The sequence below is a fragment of the Gopherus evgoodei genome, chromosome 8 (assembly GCF_007399415.2).
Source record: "Gopherus evgoodei ecotype Sinaloan lineage chromosome 8, rGopEvg1_v1.p, whole genome shotgun sequence".
In the NCBI taxonomy this organism is placed as follows: domain Eukaryota; kingdom Metazoa; phylum Chordata; order Testudines; family Testudinidae; genus Gopherus; species Gopherus evgoodei.
Genome location: NC_044329.1, coordinates 85,503,763 through 85,522,306, shown reverse-complemented (window position 1 = coordinate 85,522,306; position 18,544 = coordinate 85,503,763). Strand labels below are relative to the sequence as shown.

Genomic DNA, 18,544 nt, shown 5'->3' with positions numbered 1-18,544 from the left:
GAACCACATTTCAGGAAAGATGTGAGCAAATTGAAGAGAGTCCAGAGAAGCAGAAAAAAAAGATTAAAGGTCTATAAAACATGACCTATGAGGGAAGATGGAAAAAAATGGGTTTGTTTAGTTTGGAAAAGAGAAGACTGAGAGGGGACATGATAACAGTTTTCAAGTATGTAAAAGGTTGTTACAAGGAGGAAGAAGAAAAGAATATTTTTCTTAACCTCTGAGGATAGGACAAGAAGCAATGGGCTTAAATTGCAGCAAGGGAGGTTTAGGCTGGATATTAGGAAAAGCTTCCTAACTGCCAGGGTGGTTAAGCACTGGAATAAATTGCCTGGGGAGGTTGTGGAATCTCTGTCGTTGGAGATTTTTAAGAACAGGTTAAACAGACACCTGTCAGGAATGTTCTCGATAATTAGTCCTGCCACTAGTGCAGGGGACTGGACTGGATGACCTCTCGAGGTCTCTTCCAGTTCTGTGATTCTATATTTGGATTTATGATGTTAAGATAGCCTGTCTTTACAGGTGGAGAAATTTTGTTCTAAAAAATAGTTCATATACATTATTTTACAGCTACATAAAATGTTTGTAGGAACACAGGAATTTCAATTGTAGATCAGACCAGTGGGCTATGTATCCCATGTCTCACAGTGGCCAGTATCAGATGCTTCAGAAGAAAGTGAAAGAAATGTTGTAGTGGGCAGATACCAAATTAACCTATCAACATTTCTTCCTAACACCTATCTGTGCTATGTAGTGATTTTACATTATAATTCTCTCAAATTTATCTGTGGACTTTCTCATTATTCATGTAAAGCAGAATTTTCAAACCTTGTTGGCTAGTTAGACTCCTAAATTCATATTTAGACACTTAAAAAGAACCGGTCTGATTTTCAGAGGTGCTGGCCCACCCCAGCTCCCCGAGTTAGCTCAGTGCTGACTGTTTTTGAAAATCATCCTATGTATGTATAGGTAACAGAGCTAGAGATGAACTGAGGAGGTGGTATTTAGATGTAGACTTTGATTTAGAAATGATGTTTGAGACCAAATCAATATTAAGGTTTGGATGCTGATTTTAGGAATCCAAAATCCCATAAGACTTTGCCTAAAATGGTGGAAGCCTTGTGAATTCAGCAGCTCCACTAATCACAAGAAGCTGCAAAATTTTGGTGACATCAAATGAACTTTCACTTAATGTGGAGCTGTGCTAGATCCCAAGGGCCTGTACTGTTGTTCAGCAAGACTCTTTGAACCTATCATCACATATTGCCTGTGCACTTGAGTTCTTTGAAATCCACCCAAGTTGAAGGCCTCTCCTTAATTTGGCTTGCAGCACCACATCTACCAACTGGACTTGGAGCTCATTAAAGGATAATTAAAAAAAAAATAATCTATTAGACAGCAGATATGTATTTACTGGAGAATGTCAAACTCTAAAAGATGAAACTACTAACTCAAGAATTTGGGTGTCCCATATTTTCTATGGAGGAAGAGGAGAATAGATATAGATCAGTTGAAGGTTAAATCGATTTATAATGATAAAAGAATAAATAGATAGACTTGGGTCAATGTTTGATTTTCTTGAGGCAGGTGGAAAATTCGGTGTAATATAATGCTGCAGCTGGGAAAGGAAAAAACATCATGTCTATTGGTTGAATTGTTATAGGCTAGAGAGAGGCCCATTTTTTTTCAGAATTGTAAACACAAAACTCACCCTGTAATTTGATAGGCCTCTGTGGATTTTATGCATTGGAATGTGATTTTTTTTTTAATTTCTGTTTATATTAAGAAATTCAGTATTTAGGATGACTGACTCTTTTTAAAACAACAGCTTCAAATGCTTGAGTCATCTGGATAACAGCTGATACAGATTAGTGGAAAAGCAGCAAAATATCTGGTTCATTGTCTCTCGTGCATGCACCCACACCTCCCTCAATAGGAAAAGGAGTTAAAGCCATTTATTCTAAAAGTACACCTCTCCCCGATATAACACAACCCGAAATAACATGAATTCGTATATAGCGCAGTAAAGCAGTGCACTGGGGAGGGTGGTGCTGCACACTCTGGCAGATCAAAGCAAGTTCTATATAAAGCGGTTTCACCTATAACACAGTAAGATTTTTTGGCTCCCAAGGACAGCGTTATATCGAGGGAGAGGTGTATTTATTTTCCATCATGTTGCCCTGTCCTTTCTGCTTGATGTATTATGTAATAAAATGAATACACCCAGAACAGCAAATTATTTAAAAGAACCGAATCCCTTTTTTCTTGACAGGAGGTGAGTGAGATAAAAGGGGATGTGTCTTTCCCCAAGGTTAGCTCTATGCCTCTTACAGTTTTTGCAGGGATAGAATAATATTCTTATAGTTACAGAGAGCATATACAGAGCCAATGTTTTTTAATCCTTTTTCAGATGGTGAACTAGTGTTCTTTTGTTGCTGATGTTTCAAATTATATCATTTTTCACAGAGATGTGGAGAACAAGTATCATATGGTCTGTTGTCATAGTTACTTTGTCTTTAAGTACAATACTTTAATGCTTTTTATTTTTAAGGTTCTTTTTCATCTACCATGATACAACTATATCATCTTTAGTAAAATACTGGACTACTTTTCAGTTCTGTTTTCTAAATTTTAATAAATATTGAGAAGATGTTTGGTAACATTACCCTCTGATTCTGAAATGATATCCGTACAGGCAAAGCCTGCATGAAACCCCTTTGCCCTATTAGAACATTGTGTGGGCTTAGGGGTAGGGATGTGACTGCTTGGATATCATTGCAGGACGGGATCCTTACTCTATAAATATAGACTTTTATTTTTCCAATTTTGGATGCCTAACTGGCGCTTAGACTGCTCCTGTTCAAAGAATCATAGGGTGAAATCCTGCTAGTTTTCCTCGAGTGTTGGTCCCTATGGGTGGGTATTCACTGTGGGAGTGCGTGCACTCCATGTGCCTAGGACTGGAAACTCTTCCATAGTAGTGTCCATTGGTCTGTTCATTGGCCGTTCACCTCCTCATGCTCTCAACAAAGTGATAAGGGGTGACACGGACCTACTGCCTCAGCTACTCACAGCCTGGGTCCGAATTCTCCTATGTTTGTAGCCTGCTAGCGTGCTCGAATCTCTAATTAGTAAAACTGTAAATAGCTTATTATTAAGAGTATTTAGTCAGTGAGTAGTCTTAGTCACAGTTACGGGGGGAGGGGGAAACCGGGGGGGGGAACCCCTGGCCCCTATTAGCTAATTTTCCAAACACTCAGGACACTTATGCCTAAGGTTGCACGCTTCAAGTCTTACCTTGTCTACCCATGGGACTTTACCAGTAAGTGACCTGCATAAGAACTGCCTCTACTGCACTGAGGAATTACACATCCCATCAAAGTGAGATATCTCCTTTTCCCCTCGAACTAGGTAGTCTCAGGAGTTCAGACTCTGCAGGAGTCAGACGAAGCATTCTGTGAAAGACTTTGATCAGATTGACCTCCTGCTGTCTGCCTCATTGACTGGAGCCTAGCGGGCTCAGGGACTCTGCAGAGTGGAAGCATAAGAACGGCCGTACCGGGTCAGACCAAAGGTCCATCTAGCCCAGTATCTGTCTACCAACAGTAGCCAATGCCAGGTGCCCCAGAGGGAGTGAACCTAACAGGCAATAATCAAATGATCTCTCTCCTGCCATCCATCTCCATCCTCTGATGAACAGAGGCTAGGGACAGCATTCTTTACCCTTCCTGACTAATAGCTATTTATGGACTTAACCACCATGAATTTATCCAGTTCTGTTTTAAACACTGTTATAGTCCTAGCCTTCACAACCTCCTCGTGCAAGGAGTATCACAGGTTGACTTGCGCTGTGCTAGAATATCTTTTTTGAGGTGAGGAGACCACATCTGTACACAGTATTCAAGATGTGAGCATACCATGGATTTATATAAGGGCAGTAATATATTCTCAGTCTTATTCTCTCCCCTTTTTAATGATTCCTAACATCCTGTTTGCTTTTTTGACTATCTCTGCACGCTGCGTGGACATCTTCAGAGAACTATCCACGATGACTCCAAGATCTTTTGCCTGAAGAAGCATGAAGAAGACAAGGAGAAATACACTCATAAGAAGGCAGCCAGGTTGGCTCATAAGTCCTCAAAGAAGGGAGCTGCATTTTCCCTCAGGACTGCATGAGACTCCATGCCACAGAGGGGAGTGCTCTTGGAGTTCACTGGGTGCACAAGCCAGCTCTGACAGTGCTGCTAGCTTCCAATGCTCCAAAATTGTCCTCAAAGGGGCGTAAGGAAGTAATAAAGTGCTCACCATCTGCCCTGGCTTGCACTGACAGATAAAATACCAATGACTTCTTCCAATTCTCCTCTGATCACACCTCGGTATGCCCTTCTCAAGGATCATCAGGACCCTGCTTTCCTGGGAATACCTCTAGATGCACTGCCAGAAGACAATTGGTACTGATGGCTCCCCGTTCGAGTTGTATGACTCTTACTCTGTGGAAGTATAGAAGTTGGTAGTGCCAGTTCCACCAATGGTCTTCATACACGAAGTCAACCTGTATAGAGCTGCCAAAGCCTCATCCCAGGACTCACATAGAGCAATCAGGGATTAATGGCAGTCCCGATGGGGCCTGCCCCCGTCCCTGCGAACCAACCTACTGGCCACACTGGAGCATTTGAGACCGTTACTATTGAGTCCCAGACTTTGAACACCGAGGGCACAGATTTAATCAGAAATCACCTCCAGTGCTAGAGCCTGAGCCCTCTCTAGGGTAGGCAAAAAACACGAGCAGACAGTACCCCTGGATCTGCCAAGGCCTTCTTTTTCATCTGTGGACAAGGTGGTGATAGCAGTCTCCCACTCCTTAAGATGATTACAAGCGGTAATAGGAACTTCTCTGGAGGAATACTGAAACCTCCCTCCCTCCCCCAGATCTCACTGGAAGAGGTTGAGGATCCTCCCTTCTCCCCACATGGTCATGGACATTCTCTTGTCAGTGGCACCCTCCAAAGTGGCATTTCCTATGACTGAGACTGTTTTGGAGTCAGCTAAAGACACCTCAGCCACATGGGGACCTACCCCAAAGACAATTAAAACAAAGTACGTTGTTCCCCCTAAGGAGGCAGAATGTTTGTTCTCTTACCCAAACCAGAACTCTCTGGTTGTCTAATCTGTCACAGAGCAGAATGACTAACCAGTCAACTGTCCTTTCTTCAGATAAGGATGCCAGAAAGAACTTTTCTTTAGCTAGTCTACTTTTCCATATCAAGAATTACTGGATGCTTATGTCAAAATACAATGTCATGAACTACAACAAGAGTTGACCAATAAATTACCTTAGGCCCCAATTCCAGGCTATTCTGGAAATCTAATGGCCAGGTCATCCCTTCAGCTGTCATTGGACATAGCAGACACAGCTTCCTGTGATGTCAGTAATTGAGACAGATTTCTTAGCTTCAGCCAGTGGAGTTCCCCAGAAAGGTTCAGGTGATAGTAGAATATCTCCCTCTTGGGGTTAATAAGCCTTCAGCAAGAAAACCTGTGAGTCACTTCACTCACTCCAAAACTCTCATGCCACTCTCCATTCCTTGGGAATATGCACCCCACCATATTGCAGAAAATATTCTAAAGTGCTGCAGCGTACATTCCAACCAGCCCCATGGCCATTCTACCAGAGGCCCTCTGAGCCGCCAAGAAAGCACCATAGAGTACAGTGCGGCCGACACACCACTCCACTATCGTCCCTTGTTCAGACCCAACTGCCTAATTCAGTTAGGGGCTGGAGAGGACATAATTGGGAAAGGGCTTTTTCTTCAAATAATTCCTGATCCCTAAAAAGAAAGGGAGCTGCAGACTCGTCTTGGACCTCAGGCATCTGAATGTCTTTATCTACCACATAAAATTCAGGATGATTACCCTAGTTGCTCTAATCCCCTCCCTAAACAAAGGAGACTGATCTGCAACTCTCGATTTAAGATGTTTATTTTCATAAAGACATTCCCCCAGCACAGGCAATTCCTGGATTTTTGGGTGGCTATAGAGACTAAACCCAGTACAAGATGTTCCCCTTTGGTTGTGGAGTGGCCCCAAGGGTTTTTACAAAGGTCATGGTGATAGGAGCTATGCACTTGTGCCAGCAACTCTGAAGTATATTTCCCTATCTAGACAGATTCCTCATAATGAGAGACCTCAGCATTCATCTCAGTCTTCAGACAACAGTCTGGTCCTGCTTGGTCCACCACGACCACATGGTTGCATGCACCTATGTGACCCCCTTTATCCAGGCTACACTTGTGCAGTATCCAGCCTTGGCTGAGAAAGGTCTACCTTTCAGGCCAGGATTCCTTGGACAAGAGAGTCTCAGTTCCTTGTAGCATCTGGAGACCTCTCACCTGGGAGGAGAAGGACATTGTTTGTGTGATGGTTCCCTTTGCTCCCTCCCTTCTCACAAGGGCACTCATTATAGACATGTCTCTACAAGGCTGGGGAGTGCACCTGGACAACTACGCAGCTCAAGGTTCTGGACTGTCAGGTACCAGCCCACATAGACATAATTGCTGTCTTGCTCCCTAACTGACTGGGCTGCTAGGCAATCTTAGAATTCTGAGTGGGCAGAGCCCCTGATTGACTTCCAGTTTAGCAGTCCTGCTTATAAGCTTGGCCCCCACGCATACCACATCCACAGCTGTACATGCCCTTGTTCCAGCCTGCTTCCCGTCCCTGCTTCTGCTTTCCTCCAGCCGTTGCTCCCCACTGGCTTCAGACTTCCCCCAGCTCTGCCTCTGGTTTACAAGTCTGGGTGACCCTCCAGTTCTGGCATTCAGCTTCTCTCTCACTGGTACTGACTCTCAGCTTGTTTCCTGGATTCTGCCCACCCTGGCACCCACTTCAAAATGATACACCAAACTCTTACCTTTACCACTAGGCTTGACCACCCATGGCCTGGTCAGCACATTCCTCATCAACCTTCTTGAACTGCAGGTAGGCCACAAGGTGTGCAAGCAATTCCGATCCACTCATGTCTAGGTCAGGGTGGATAACATCTATGTATAAATGAGTAAAGGGGAATGAGGACCGTACCACTCTGGAGGGAGGCTGTCCAGCTCTGAAATTAGTGCATCCACCATCAAATCATCCTCACTGCCGTGCACATACCAGGAATGATGAAATTTTGAACAGACAGCCTCAGCAGGTATTTTCACAAGGATCACAAGTTGGAACTCCACATCGATGGTACAGCAGATAGTTTGTCAGTGAGTATTCCCATCATGGGATCTCTTTGCCACCCAGGAAAACAAGAAGTGCCCAGCCTCGAAACACACAGGGGCACAACTCTGGAGGGGATGCCTTCCTAGTGCAGTGGTAGGACATACTGGTATATGCCTTCCCTGTCATCCCCCTCCTACCTCACATATTCTGAAACCTCAAGTTGGACAAGGTGATACTGACTTTAATAATACCATGATGGCCATGACAATCCTGGTGTACCATGGCACTGCAGATGGCATCCCGCCAGTACATTTACCTACTGCCATCTCCAAACCTATTGTCACAGAATGGAGTCAGGACCAGCCATCCCAATCATCCCTCCATCTGACAGCCCAGATTTTGGATGGGGATGGATTTAGAGAGACCCTGCTCTGAGGAAGTCCAATCCATCAATCTCATTAGCTGGAAACCCTCTCCATGAAAGTCTGATGCTGTCACATGGAAGCAATTCTCCTTGTGGTGTCAATATCCAGACAATAAAATGGATGGAGAAAGACTGTGCTACACAATGGTTTAAATTAGGTGCCCTTGTTGTGTTTTCTAGGTTTTTCATTTGTTACAGAGGAACAATTTTTAAAAATTGGGACTTTGAAAATATTACCCCTTGTCCATATTTGAACCAGCATCTTAGGGGTGAAATACTCCAAATACCACTACCAATCACCTAAATATACTTGAAAATAAACCAAGAGGGGTTGTTTTTTTAAGTCAATAATATCCTCATTACTCAACCTGTTACTTAAAGTAGTTCAATTTCTTTCTTATCTGTTTTGACAGCTGAATCTTATCTTCCTGGTGATCACATTGTGCAAAATGGTGAAGCACTCAAACACACTGAAACCAGACTCTAGCAGGTTGGAAAACATTAAGTAAGTGCTTTGTGTTCAAGTATGAGAACTATGATTATTTTCTGATTACTGAACTGATTGAAAGCTACTCTCCATTAGGAACACATGACTTTGTCTCCCAGCAACTACAAATGTCAGTTAGAAAGAAACAGTACCAATCCTGCTTTCCTTACATTGTTACCATAATGTCACAGGCATTGGTCAAAATTAGATCATTTCACCCTGGAATTCGTGCCAAGAAATTATTTCAGTATCTTCATGGAAATTCCATAGCAAAGCAGTAATTTCATTTGCATTTAAAATGTGGTTAAAATGATGTTCCTGTTTGCATGTCTGATATGATTATGTTAAGTTTGTTTTGTTAAATGGGGTTTTTATTTTAGGGATTCTGAGTAGTTTTCGTTTGTAATCCAGTTCTCCCAAGAGAAATGACTCCATTACTATTGTTAACTTGAAGACTATCTGTTGTTTTCATGCTAATTGAACAAATGTTTACTTTATATTGGTGCTGTATTTCAACATCCCTTTTGGAGAGTAATGTAAGTGTTATGTAGTTAATAAGACTCTTACAGCTGTGATAGTCTTTTGATAGTCTTTTAGTGTATTCTGTTTAGTGTTCTCCCCCCGCCCCCAAATTGAAGGCTGTTGCTATAAACTCTTTGAAGGGATGGTGTAACTTAGAACATTAAGGGTTGGCTGTGAAAAGGTCCTGCAGATTTGTTTGCAATACTGAAAATGACAGACAGGTTTACATTAAGGCTAACATTGCAAACTAGATGCTATAGATAGGTCAGTATCAGCTTCATTGCATGTTGCATGAGGAGAGAGAGCGCTAATCTTTAGCATCTCTCTGTTTTCTTCCTTTTCCTCTTTCTGTCTTCTCATCCACACCAGTAATTACCGTGTTTGTGATGGCTACTATAATACGGACTTACCTGGGTAAGATAGAACCCTACATTAACAAATTCCTAGCATGATATTTTTAATTTTACAAACTCTGTCAGTATTGTGGATCACCCTTAATTTTAATTAACTAGTTTGGAATTATCTAATTTGCTAAAGTATTTTTAACTATTATATGCCTTTATGATTTTAAATTGCTTGCCTCTGCACTTCGAATTTCCTAATTTTGACTAATTTTTATATAAAATACAAAAATGCTTTCATATTAATTTCTGTTACAATTCTGTCTAATAATTTTGTTTCTCTTTTCTGCTTATAACGCTTTCTAGCTATGAAGATAATAAACCATTTATCAAGTAAGATCATTAGTTAGATGTGGAATGCACTGACTAAAATTCCTTTCCCTTTCATTCTGTGCTGTTCTCTACAATTCTTTTTTCCTTAAACTAGTCATGTTGGAATCTCTCTCAAAGACTTTATTTTGTGGATGTATCCATATTTCTGTCACATTTCAGCAAGGCTCCTTCATGTGGAAGTTAGATCACTTAGCCTTAGTTTAGTTACCAGAAACCTTAGGTTCTAGGTTTTCACTCTGCTGTTTAACTTTTGTGTATTTGTTACATTATTTGGTGACATGGAAGCACCACTGTTCAAAATACAGGGCTCAGTTAGTGGTTAAGCTAGACTTACCAATCTCCTTTATAAAAATACAGATAAAGAAGTGGGGTAGCCGGGCCTTGTGCTACACCTCTGCATTTTAAAATAGTTTTGACATCTTGTGCAGTTCTTGAATAAGAAAAAGGTCATATCTACTGTTGCTGTTTCCACTGGAGACTGAAAGTACCAAATGGAATTGTTCTTTCTTTAATAGATGAAAGGTTAAAGCCAAGGATTTTTTGCATTTGAATGTGAACCTAGTAAAAGTCAACTGCAGCAACTGAAATGTTAATATTGGAGGTGGCGGTATGCATTTTTATCAGCAGTGTTACTAAAATTAATTTTCTTTTACAGGTCCTGGGTCTTGGGTGCATTTGCTCTCCTGTGTCTTCTTGGCCTAACATGGTCATTTGGCCTGCTGTTTATCAATGAGGAGACGGTTGTGATGACATATCTCTTCACAGTATTTAACGCTTTCCAGGGAATGTTTATTTTCATCTTTCATTGTGCCCTTCAAAAGAAAGTAAGTTACTGAATGTATACCTCTCCAGTAGCCTGATATTTTTAGAAGAGAAATAGCAATGAAGAAAAATTGGAGATAGAGTGTAATTTCTAGTGGTTAGATCAATAGCAGGGAACTGGGAGTCAGAAACCATTGGTGCTGTTTGCAGCAAGTACCTTGCTGTGTGCTCTTAGGCAAGTCATTTAACTGACTCATGCAAGTGTGCACTGGGTATTAATAGTACAGAGGTGTTGCAGGGCTTAGTTAATGTTTCTTAAAGTGGTCTGAGAATCTTGCATGAAAGTTACTATAGGTAACTTCCCACAGCTCCCATTGGCCGGAAACGGCGAACCACGGCCACTGGGAGCTGCGGGTGTGCATATGTAAACAAACTGGTAGCCCGCCAGCGGATTACCCTGCAGGTTGCGCACCACTGAGTTAAAGCATTAAACAATGGCTGTTCAACCTTCCAGTCACTTACAATGTCAGTGGATTTGGCTACACTGCAAATGAAAGTGTGGTTGCAGTGCAGGTAGGCATATCTATACTAGCTTAATCAAGCTATTGTGGGTAACAGTGGCAGGGAAGACACAGTGGCACAGACTCTGGTGTGGGCCAATAACCTGAGTACGTACCCAGAGTTCCCAGCAGGCCTGGACTGGGGAAGCTAATCCTTGCTGAATGCTGTGCCACTACTTCCTCCCTATCAATGTTAGCCATGGCAACTGAATTAAAGCTAGTTGGGTATGCCTACTCATGCTGCAATCAGAGCCTCGTTTTCAGCTTAGATGTGTCTCAACCTGCAGGAAATCACTTCTGGGGTTGAGGGAGTAGTGTATTCTCTGTATCAGTGAAAGGTCCTTGCCTTCTCTCTTGAGAGGTGCCAAGTAGTACCAGTGGTGATGGGTGAGGGTTGCAGTGTGAATAACTTCATTTCAGAATCAACTGAGATCCCAGAGTTAATGCTGAACACAAACAGATGGTAGAAATGTGTGGTCATTAGTGGTAGGTAGTATGTGAGGTGGAAGGGAGTTTTCCAAAGTTGACAATTTTTGTATTTTAAAAAATCTTGACTAGTCCAAAGACTGTGGAGTGGGCTTATTTGTAAATTCATGTAAACTACTGACCCTGGGGCAAGAGTCCATGTTTCAGCCTACAGGTTTAAAGCTGAATATCCTTTTAACAATATCCTGAGCTGCCCCATGTTTTTGTGGTTATTGTATATGTATTACTCTAGCAAAAAATGGCAACCGTACCAAAGAGCTTACAGACTGTGTTGGAGTCGTATACCAAATGAGGGTAAAAAGGACATGGTAATACAGAGATGGGGGGTGGGAGATGTAAAGTGAAAAATTATAGTCATTATCTTCTCTTAAATGTAACCATTTTGAAATAATTTTAGAAAATTAACAATAGACATTTAGCCACTAGATATTTTAACCAATTTACATTTTGGAACTTGTAATCATTAGCTCCTGTTACATGTACCTCACGGGACTTAATTAACTCAATGCTTGTAAAGTGATTTGAGACTCTGAGATGAAAAGGATGCTAAGTGCAAAGTATCATTCTTGTGATTTAAATTGTGCGTGCTCACCATTTAACTTTGTGTGTTTCTTAATATGAGGTATACAGCTTCTTCCATGCAAACTGTTATAACATGTTTTGGAAGAAAGCCAGAATAAAAAGAGAGAAATGTTTATCAAATTGGCTACCGCACTCCTTACACATTCAGAAAGGGAAAACCATAGAGATGGGATTGAATATAGAAAAGAGGGAAAACTATAAACATAGTAAAGATGCAAATAATTTCTAGACTAGGATATCTTAAAATTTTGCCTTTTTAACCACTTATATAGGATTTGAAAACCAAAGACACATTGCTGTTTTATTTTCTACTATCATGCATTCTTTCTGTATTAAGTGGAGTCAAGCAATGCTAAAGTACCGGTCAAGTATGAAAAAACTTAATCTAGATCAAGAAGATTTATACCTGAAAGAATGCTCAGGCTACCATTTAAGGTTTAAAAGTTTCAGTGCCTTTCACTGGATATCATTATCCTGTTCCTGTCTGTATAGCAAATGTAGTCTTTTTATTCTGTTATTACTAGTTGGTCACTAAATTGAACAGAGATACAGAATTGTGGAAGAGAAAACTATTACGTTTCCAGTCCTGACAAGATGATAGTGCTGTTACCTCCATCAGTTTCAAACAGGCTATAATTTAGAAATAATGACAATGGAATGTGCAGTACTGACAGATAATGTACATTCACAGCAATATAGGCATTAGGCAAAACCGGCCCTGGAGGGTGGTATTTGGGTAAAATACAGCTTTGATTGCTATTGTCCCTGTTATAGTGTTTCAGAGCATTTAATATCCGTTAACGTTCAGAAATACATTTTCCTTAGGTATTACGTCATTTAATGATACAGAACTTTACATTTTCATGAACTTACCCACTCTAATTATGTATCTGTGATTATATTTTTGTATGGTATAGATGGGTTCATCTAAAATACATACAGTGTACCTTTCCTTTACAAAATATGTATGTTGGTATCTGTATAAAATTCAAGCTTTGACTAAAAAAAACTGATTTTTAAGTTGAGTAGTCAAATTTGCATCGTGCTCATGCTTTTATAAAAACATCATGGTAAAACTGTGTACTCTTTGAATAAAAGGCTTGGGGTTTTGAAAGCAAAGCCTGAGTTATTTGAAAAAAACCTCATTAATTTGTAAGGGGTTTTCAGTACTACATATGAAAATGTTACCTTTTCTCACACAATCTCTCTCATTTTCATATACGTTCACAGGACAGATAAACTTTTCAGAAGTGTCTAGTGACTGTGGAGCCCAAGTTCCATTTTGAAAAGAAACTTGGAAAATTAAGAGCCTTAGTAGCCAGATGACTTTGGAAAAGTCCTGGTGGATAAAATTTTCAGAAGCATGTCTTTTACCGATCCACACAATGCTGCCAGGATATGTGCATGCTAATATAAGAATTACTTAGAACACATTTGAGAGAAAGAACTACTCTGTAAAATAATTCTGATGACTTTAATATTAATAAACATCAATACATCTAGTTATCAAGATGTTCATTTAGAAACAGAAGGTAACTAATCGTAGGCCAAATTTTGATATTATTACTTAGCTTTTCTTAATCTTTATTCAGACAAAAACCTCAATGAAGTTTCAGAGTTCAAACTTCCTGGAGTCAGCAAACATACATAGCAACAAAGGTTGTAATTCTTGTGTCTTGACAGTAGTTCTATTGAGTTACCTCGTGGCCGGGATTCTACAATACAAACCTTGGCACTGAGACATTATGGCAGTCTTCACTGATGTGGTTTGCATTCTGCACAGATTAGGGCAGTTTTAAAAAACTGGACTCAATATTTTTGCATTAGGAATTAAAGACTGGAAAGTCTGAAGAGGAAAAAATACTACCCTAATCAGTTTATCAAAGAATGTTTATTTATTCCTGCACAAAACGGTTATTCCATTAAAAAGAAATTACAAAAATGCAGATGTGCAGTAACCTGGTATACATATATTGATCTATGATAGGAGGCCTTTTTAAATAACTATACATAACTTGAATTACAAACTGGTCAGCTGCATCAAAATGAGGAAAATTTTGAATTTGTTTGTCTGCCATAAAGAAATTTGTTTAAAATTCATTAATAGATGATGGTTGGTCACATGCTTATCTCAAGAGACATATTTATTGTGCATCTTTTTTTTTTTTTTTTAATATCCCCATTGTTCATCTACAGGTACGTAAGGAATACGGCAAGTGCTTCCGACATTCCTATTGCTGTGGTGGATTACCAACTGAGAGCCCCCACAATTCAGTGAAGGCATCGACAACAAGAACTAGCGCTCGCTATTCCTCTGGCACTCAGGTAACAAAGACTTTGACAGCATCATCTAATTAACTTTATTTACAAAAGCCTACTGAGACATGTTCCATTCATATGCACTAACTGTCTTCTCATTATAATGATCTAGGTGGCAATACATGGTTTTGTATTGTAGAATTGATTTCTTTTTAAACATTTCCTTTCAGATTGTTCTTATGCAAACATCCTCTTTTTATTTTTTTATGGAACTGGCAAGGATACCATCATGTTTTATCTAATTGGAATTTAGTAGACTAGACTTTTCATAACAAAGGAGCCATTTAGTTTAGAAATTATTTAGTTTAGAGCAAGAAGCAATGTAGATGTTTCACATGATGACAGATGAAAGGGGGAAAGTCTGTGCCCTAAAATACAATGTTTATGTCTCACTGCTTTACGTTAACAGAGTCGTATAAGAAGGATGTGGAACGACACTGTGAGAAAACAATCTGAATCTTCCTTTATCTCAGGTGACATCAACAGCACTTCAACACTTAATCAAGGTCAGTCACTGGGAACATTTCAATTTTAGATGACTTAGATTTAATAGTATTTGACAGATAAGAGTTGAAACAAATTTGTGTTGGAAAAAAAACTCTTGAACACATGTTCTCTAAAATTATAGTCTTTCATGAGCACATTTTAAAATCTTGTTCACTCAACTTGCCCATTCACTATAGAAGTTGACTTTCTCTATTCATGGGAAATGTTTTTTAATAAGTTTCATCAATAATTTAGCTTAAAAGCAAGAACATAATTTTAAAACTTTACTAACCTTTATAGGTTAAATCTGAAACAGAAATACAAGTCAGTAACATTTTTAATGCATATTTGAGACTATGATTTTTAGACTCAGAAATGTTCCCAGTGAAATCAAATTGACACCATTTCTATGCAAAAGACATGAAAAGATTTTTTTCAGTAAAGTTTTTATCCTTTCTGTGACCACATAGTATCTGCCATGTGTAATGGCTCCAAAAGTACACAGCCACATAATCTAGAATTGCAGGCTTCTGACGGCCACAAATGTATTAATTGTTTTAACTTGAATTGAAGGTTATCCAGCATATCTAGTCCATACAGCTGTATGTAACATTTGTGAAGGCCCATGGCCATGGCCATCCAAAAACGAGGAGCGTTCTAGCCACAATCACCACCACTATTTTCTCCCCTCACCAAACTTTATGCCAAGGAGCCACTAATGGAGGTAGGGCTGTTCTTTATTAAAGCTGAATGCAACAGCCTGTCACTATGCCCCTTTCCCCATGTATGCCCTAGCTTTAACTTTTCTCAACTCTGCACCCACATTGTGAGAAAAAGGTATATGAACCTGACCTCGCTGCAACAGACTCCTGCTAAATTGGCAAAATTTAAAAAGACAGTAGCAAAACTACTATTAGTTCTACCAAATTTAGCAATCCCTATAGATGCTGCTCAGTTCCAGAGAAAATCCTGAGGAACCATAACCAGTAAGCCCCTTTACCTTCAGCCGACAAACTAAACATTAGTCCTAAATGCTGAACCTTGAAAATGAGGAAGGCAAAAAACAAACCACCACGAATGCAGTAGGATGCTGCTTAGGGTAAAATTATTTCCTGACCCCAAATAGAACAGTAGGCTAAACTCAGTGAACTGCCATCCACCTGAATCTTTACATCTACTCTAGAATCTGATGAACTAAAATTAACCAATTGCTGGGCAGTAGAAGAGGAGTTTGCTGCTGCTGGGAAGAGGTATGCCCTGCATAGGCCAGCAGAAGCCCGCCTGGGACCTCAGTCCCCAGACTTGCTCTGCCTATGCCACGGCCTTCAGCTAATTTAAAGGCCAGGGGCAATGTGGAGTTGAGGCCTAACAGCCATACCACTAGGCAAAAGGCACAAGGTCTTTTCAAGGGAAGATACTATGACCAAATGAACCCCTTTTCCTTGTGCTAGCCTGCCAACCTTGAAAAAGGGGTTTTAGTTACAATATCACCATTAGAATGATACAAATCTAAACAAGCTAATTTACTAATTAACATGGGCTTGAAGAGGGGAGGGGATGTTAAATGAACCTTTAGGCTAAAATTAACAGAAAATATGGAAAGGTTACTTACTTACACAGTAACTGGTGTTCTTCAAGATAAACCCCCTGTGGATGCTCCACTTCTAACACTACTCGAAGAACTACTGTTGGTAAACTGTAAGCTAGTGATTCAAGCTAAAAGTAAAACATATGGGAGAAGATGTAATATATTGTAATATGGAAATGGCACTGGAATTAATATTTCTCATTGTGCCCAAATAGCAACTTTTACAAGTTAGGGTAAAAAGCAATCTAATTGTTAACTAAATTAAACCACTGTCAAATAAAATTAGCATAATCTGTCAATAAAAGAATTCTCTGAACTCCAGGAATTTCTGCTACCTAGAATAAAATATCTCTAGTAGGATAACGGCATTAATATTTAAAATATAATATCTTTAGCTATTGCCTGAATAAGAATCTAATAAATTTAAATATAGTATGAAAATGTGGATGGCTTTTTAGTTCTCTTCGGACATGTAATGTATTCAGATAACATTAGTCCTGATGCAGTTTGCAACTCAATACAACATAAGTTGAATTTTACCTTAATGAAATGTTTAAAATTATGTTTTCAATCAAAGGTTTTAGCATAATTTTTCTTCATTATTCTGACTAGTTTTCCTACTAATTTAAAAACTAGAAGTCACATAGACAAATTAACTGGTTTTTAAACATTTAGTTTTTAACAAATTATGCTGAAACTTTGTCTAATACATAACTTGAAATCTTGTGTAAATGGTGATGCATTAAAGTTGAAAATTAGAAAAATATCTGTTCATATTATCATGTCATGTTTTATTTTATCTTGCTAAGCCAATTGTTAGAGAAATTTAGACATTTTAAAATTTATTTTTAAAACCTGGCAGATATTGTCACAGCATGAATCTGTCCCAAAAGAACATATGAATGGTTTAATTTCTTAAAGCAAAACATTTTGCTTCCTCCTCAGCATGTGTGCTTTTGCATATACTAAGATAGGCTTGTTGCAGTTTGTCATTCCTTGTATTTCTTTGAAGAAAGTTATTTCCTTCCCCCCCTCCCCTCTGCTTTTTGAAGCTTAGTAATAACCCAGATATTTTCATAAGGAATTGTCCAACATCTCTAAATTAATAAAATTTGGATTTTTCAGTTCTGGACCACAGTGTTCAAGGTTCTTGATTAAGCTGTAGCTCTTTAAATAGAATATGGATCCCTATGTATTTAACTGCTATTCTTCTTTAATGTTATTTTTACAGAAATCAGTAAATGTCATTCTCAGCAGGTGTTTACTTTGGGGATTTGGACAGCACCTGTGAATTACTGAAATTTAACTAAGTTTTCGCTCTCCTCCTTCAAATTAGTAGTTCAAATACATTCAGAAATTTTCAGCTGAATTACATTTGACAAGTTCTACATGATTCACGATGAATAAAAAAAAAATGTTATAGAAACTGTCAGAATAAAATTAAAGAACTGATGTCTCTTTTTCTGTTTCTTTGCTTTAGGAATGACTGGCAATTACCTACTAACAAACCCTCTTCTTCGACCACACGGCACTAACAATCCCTATAACACATTGCTCGCTGAAACGGTTGTATGTAATGCCCCTTCAGCTCCCGTATTTAACTCACCAGGTGTGCTTATACTTACTGGGGAAAAAATCGCTTTTCTTTAGTCTGAATCCTTTCTTTTTGCTAGCTAGAAACTCAAATTGCAATATCCTAGTCCTGCATTCTGAATTTCTGTCAGTTTAAGGAATACTTACAGTGTTGCCAATGCCAGGCTTGTAAAACTGCACTATATTATAGTAATGCCTTTGCCATAATAGTATTTACCAATAATTATCCATGTTTTTAACACAGGTGGCATAAATCTTAATATACTATTACAGGACTGACACCACATGGTCCGAGAGCCCATCTTCAAGATATATATCACTTAGAGGTATCATGTCTATGCAATATAAGCTTCAGTTGACTCAAAATATTGCTGAGAAAAACCTGCGTATGGAGTTGATTTAGATAATAAAACAGCGCGAGGCATCTTGACACACTTTTGGATACCCTGGTGTAGAAAATTGCATCCAGCATCAAATATAAGCCAAACTATAGTATAGTGCAGCTTTATGTTAGTTGATTTCTTTAGGAGAATCTTTCGGTTATAATTAGAACAGTTTAGTTCTCTGGGACTAAGGGTGTCATCACTAACCTAACTTTTGTTATGATATTATTCAAATACTTTTTTTAATTGCAGAGCAATTAATAAATTAATATATATATAGTAGTTACAGTTTTGATGAGTGAAATAATTATCTCTAGTCTAATTAAAACTCAGTGTTAAAACTTTGATAATATGGAGAACATAAAACCTTGTTTCTGTTTTTTATTTCAAATTTCTTTTTTGACTGTACTGC

The 18,544-nt window shown here is 39.0% G+C and overlaps 1 protein-coding gene across 27 annotated transcripts in view; it reads left to right on the top strand.

Moving 5' to 3' along the window:
* The window catches only part of ADGRL2 (adhesion G protein-coupled receptor L2), a 487,569-nt gene that overhangs the window by 464,448 nt on the left and 4,577 nt on the right, over positions 1–18,544 (top strand). For 10 of the 27 annotated variants that reach the window (XM_030572967.1, XM_030572960.1, XM_030572961.1 and 7 more), the window contains 7 exons: positions 8,044–8,135; positions 9,009–9,053; positions 9,347–9,373; positions 10,029–10,197; positions 13,960–14,088; positions 14,492–14,588; positions 17,637–17,765. In XM_030572967.1, the coding sequence (XP_030428827.1) occupies positions 8,044–8,135; positions 9,009–9,053; positions 9,347–9,373; positions 10,029–10,197; positions 13,960–14,088; positions 14,492–14,588; positions 17,637–17,765 (688 nt within the window). Of the gene's footprint in view, positions 1–8,043; positions 8,136–9,008; positions 9,054–9,346; positions 9,374–10,028; positions 10,198–13,959; positions 14,089–14,491; positions 14,589–17,636; positions 17,766–17,993; positions 18,076–18,544 lie in introns of all 27 variants that reach the window. The other 17 variants (XM_030572973.1, XM_030572969.1, XM_030572974.1 and 14 more) reach the window with 7 other exon arrangements.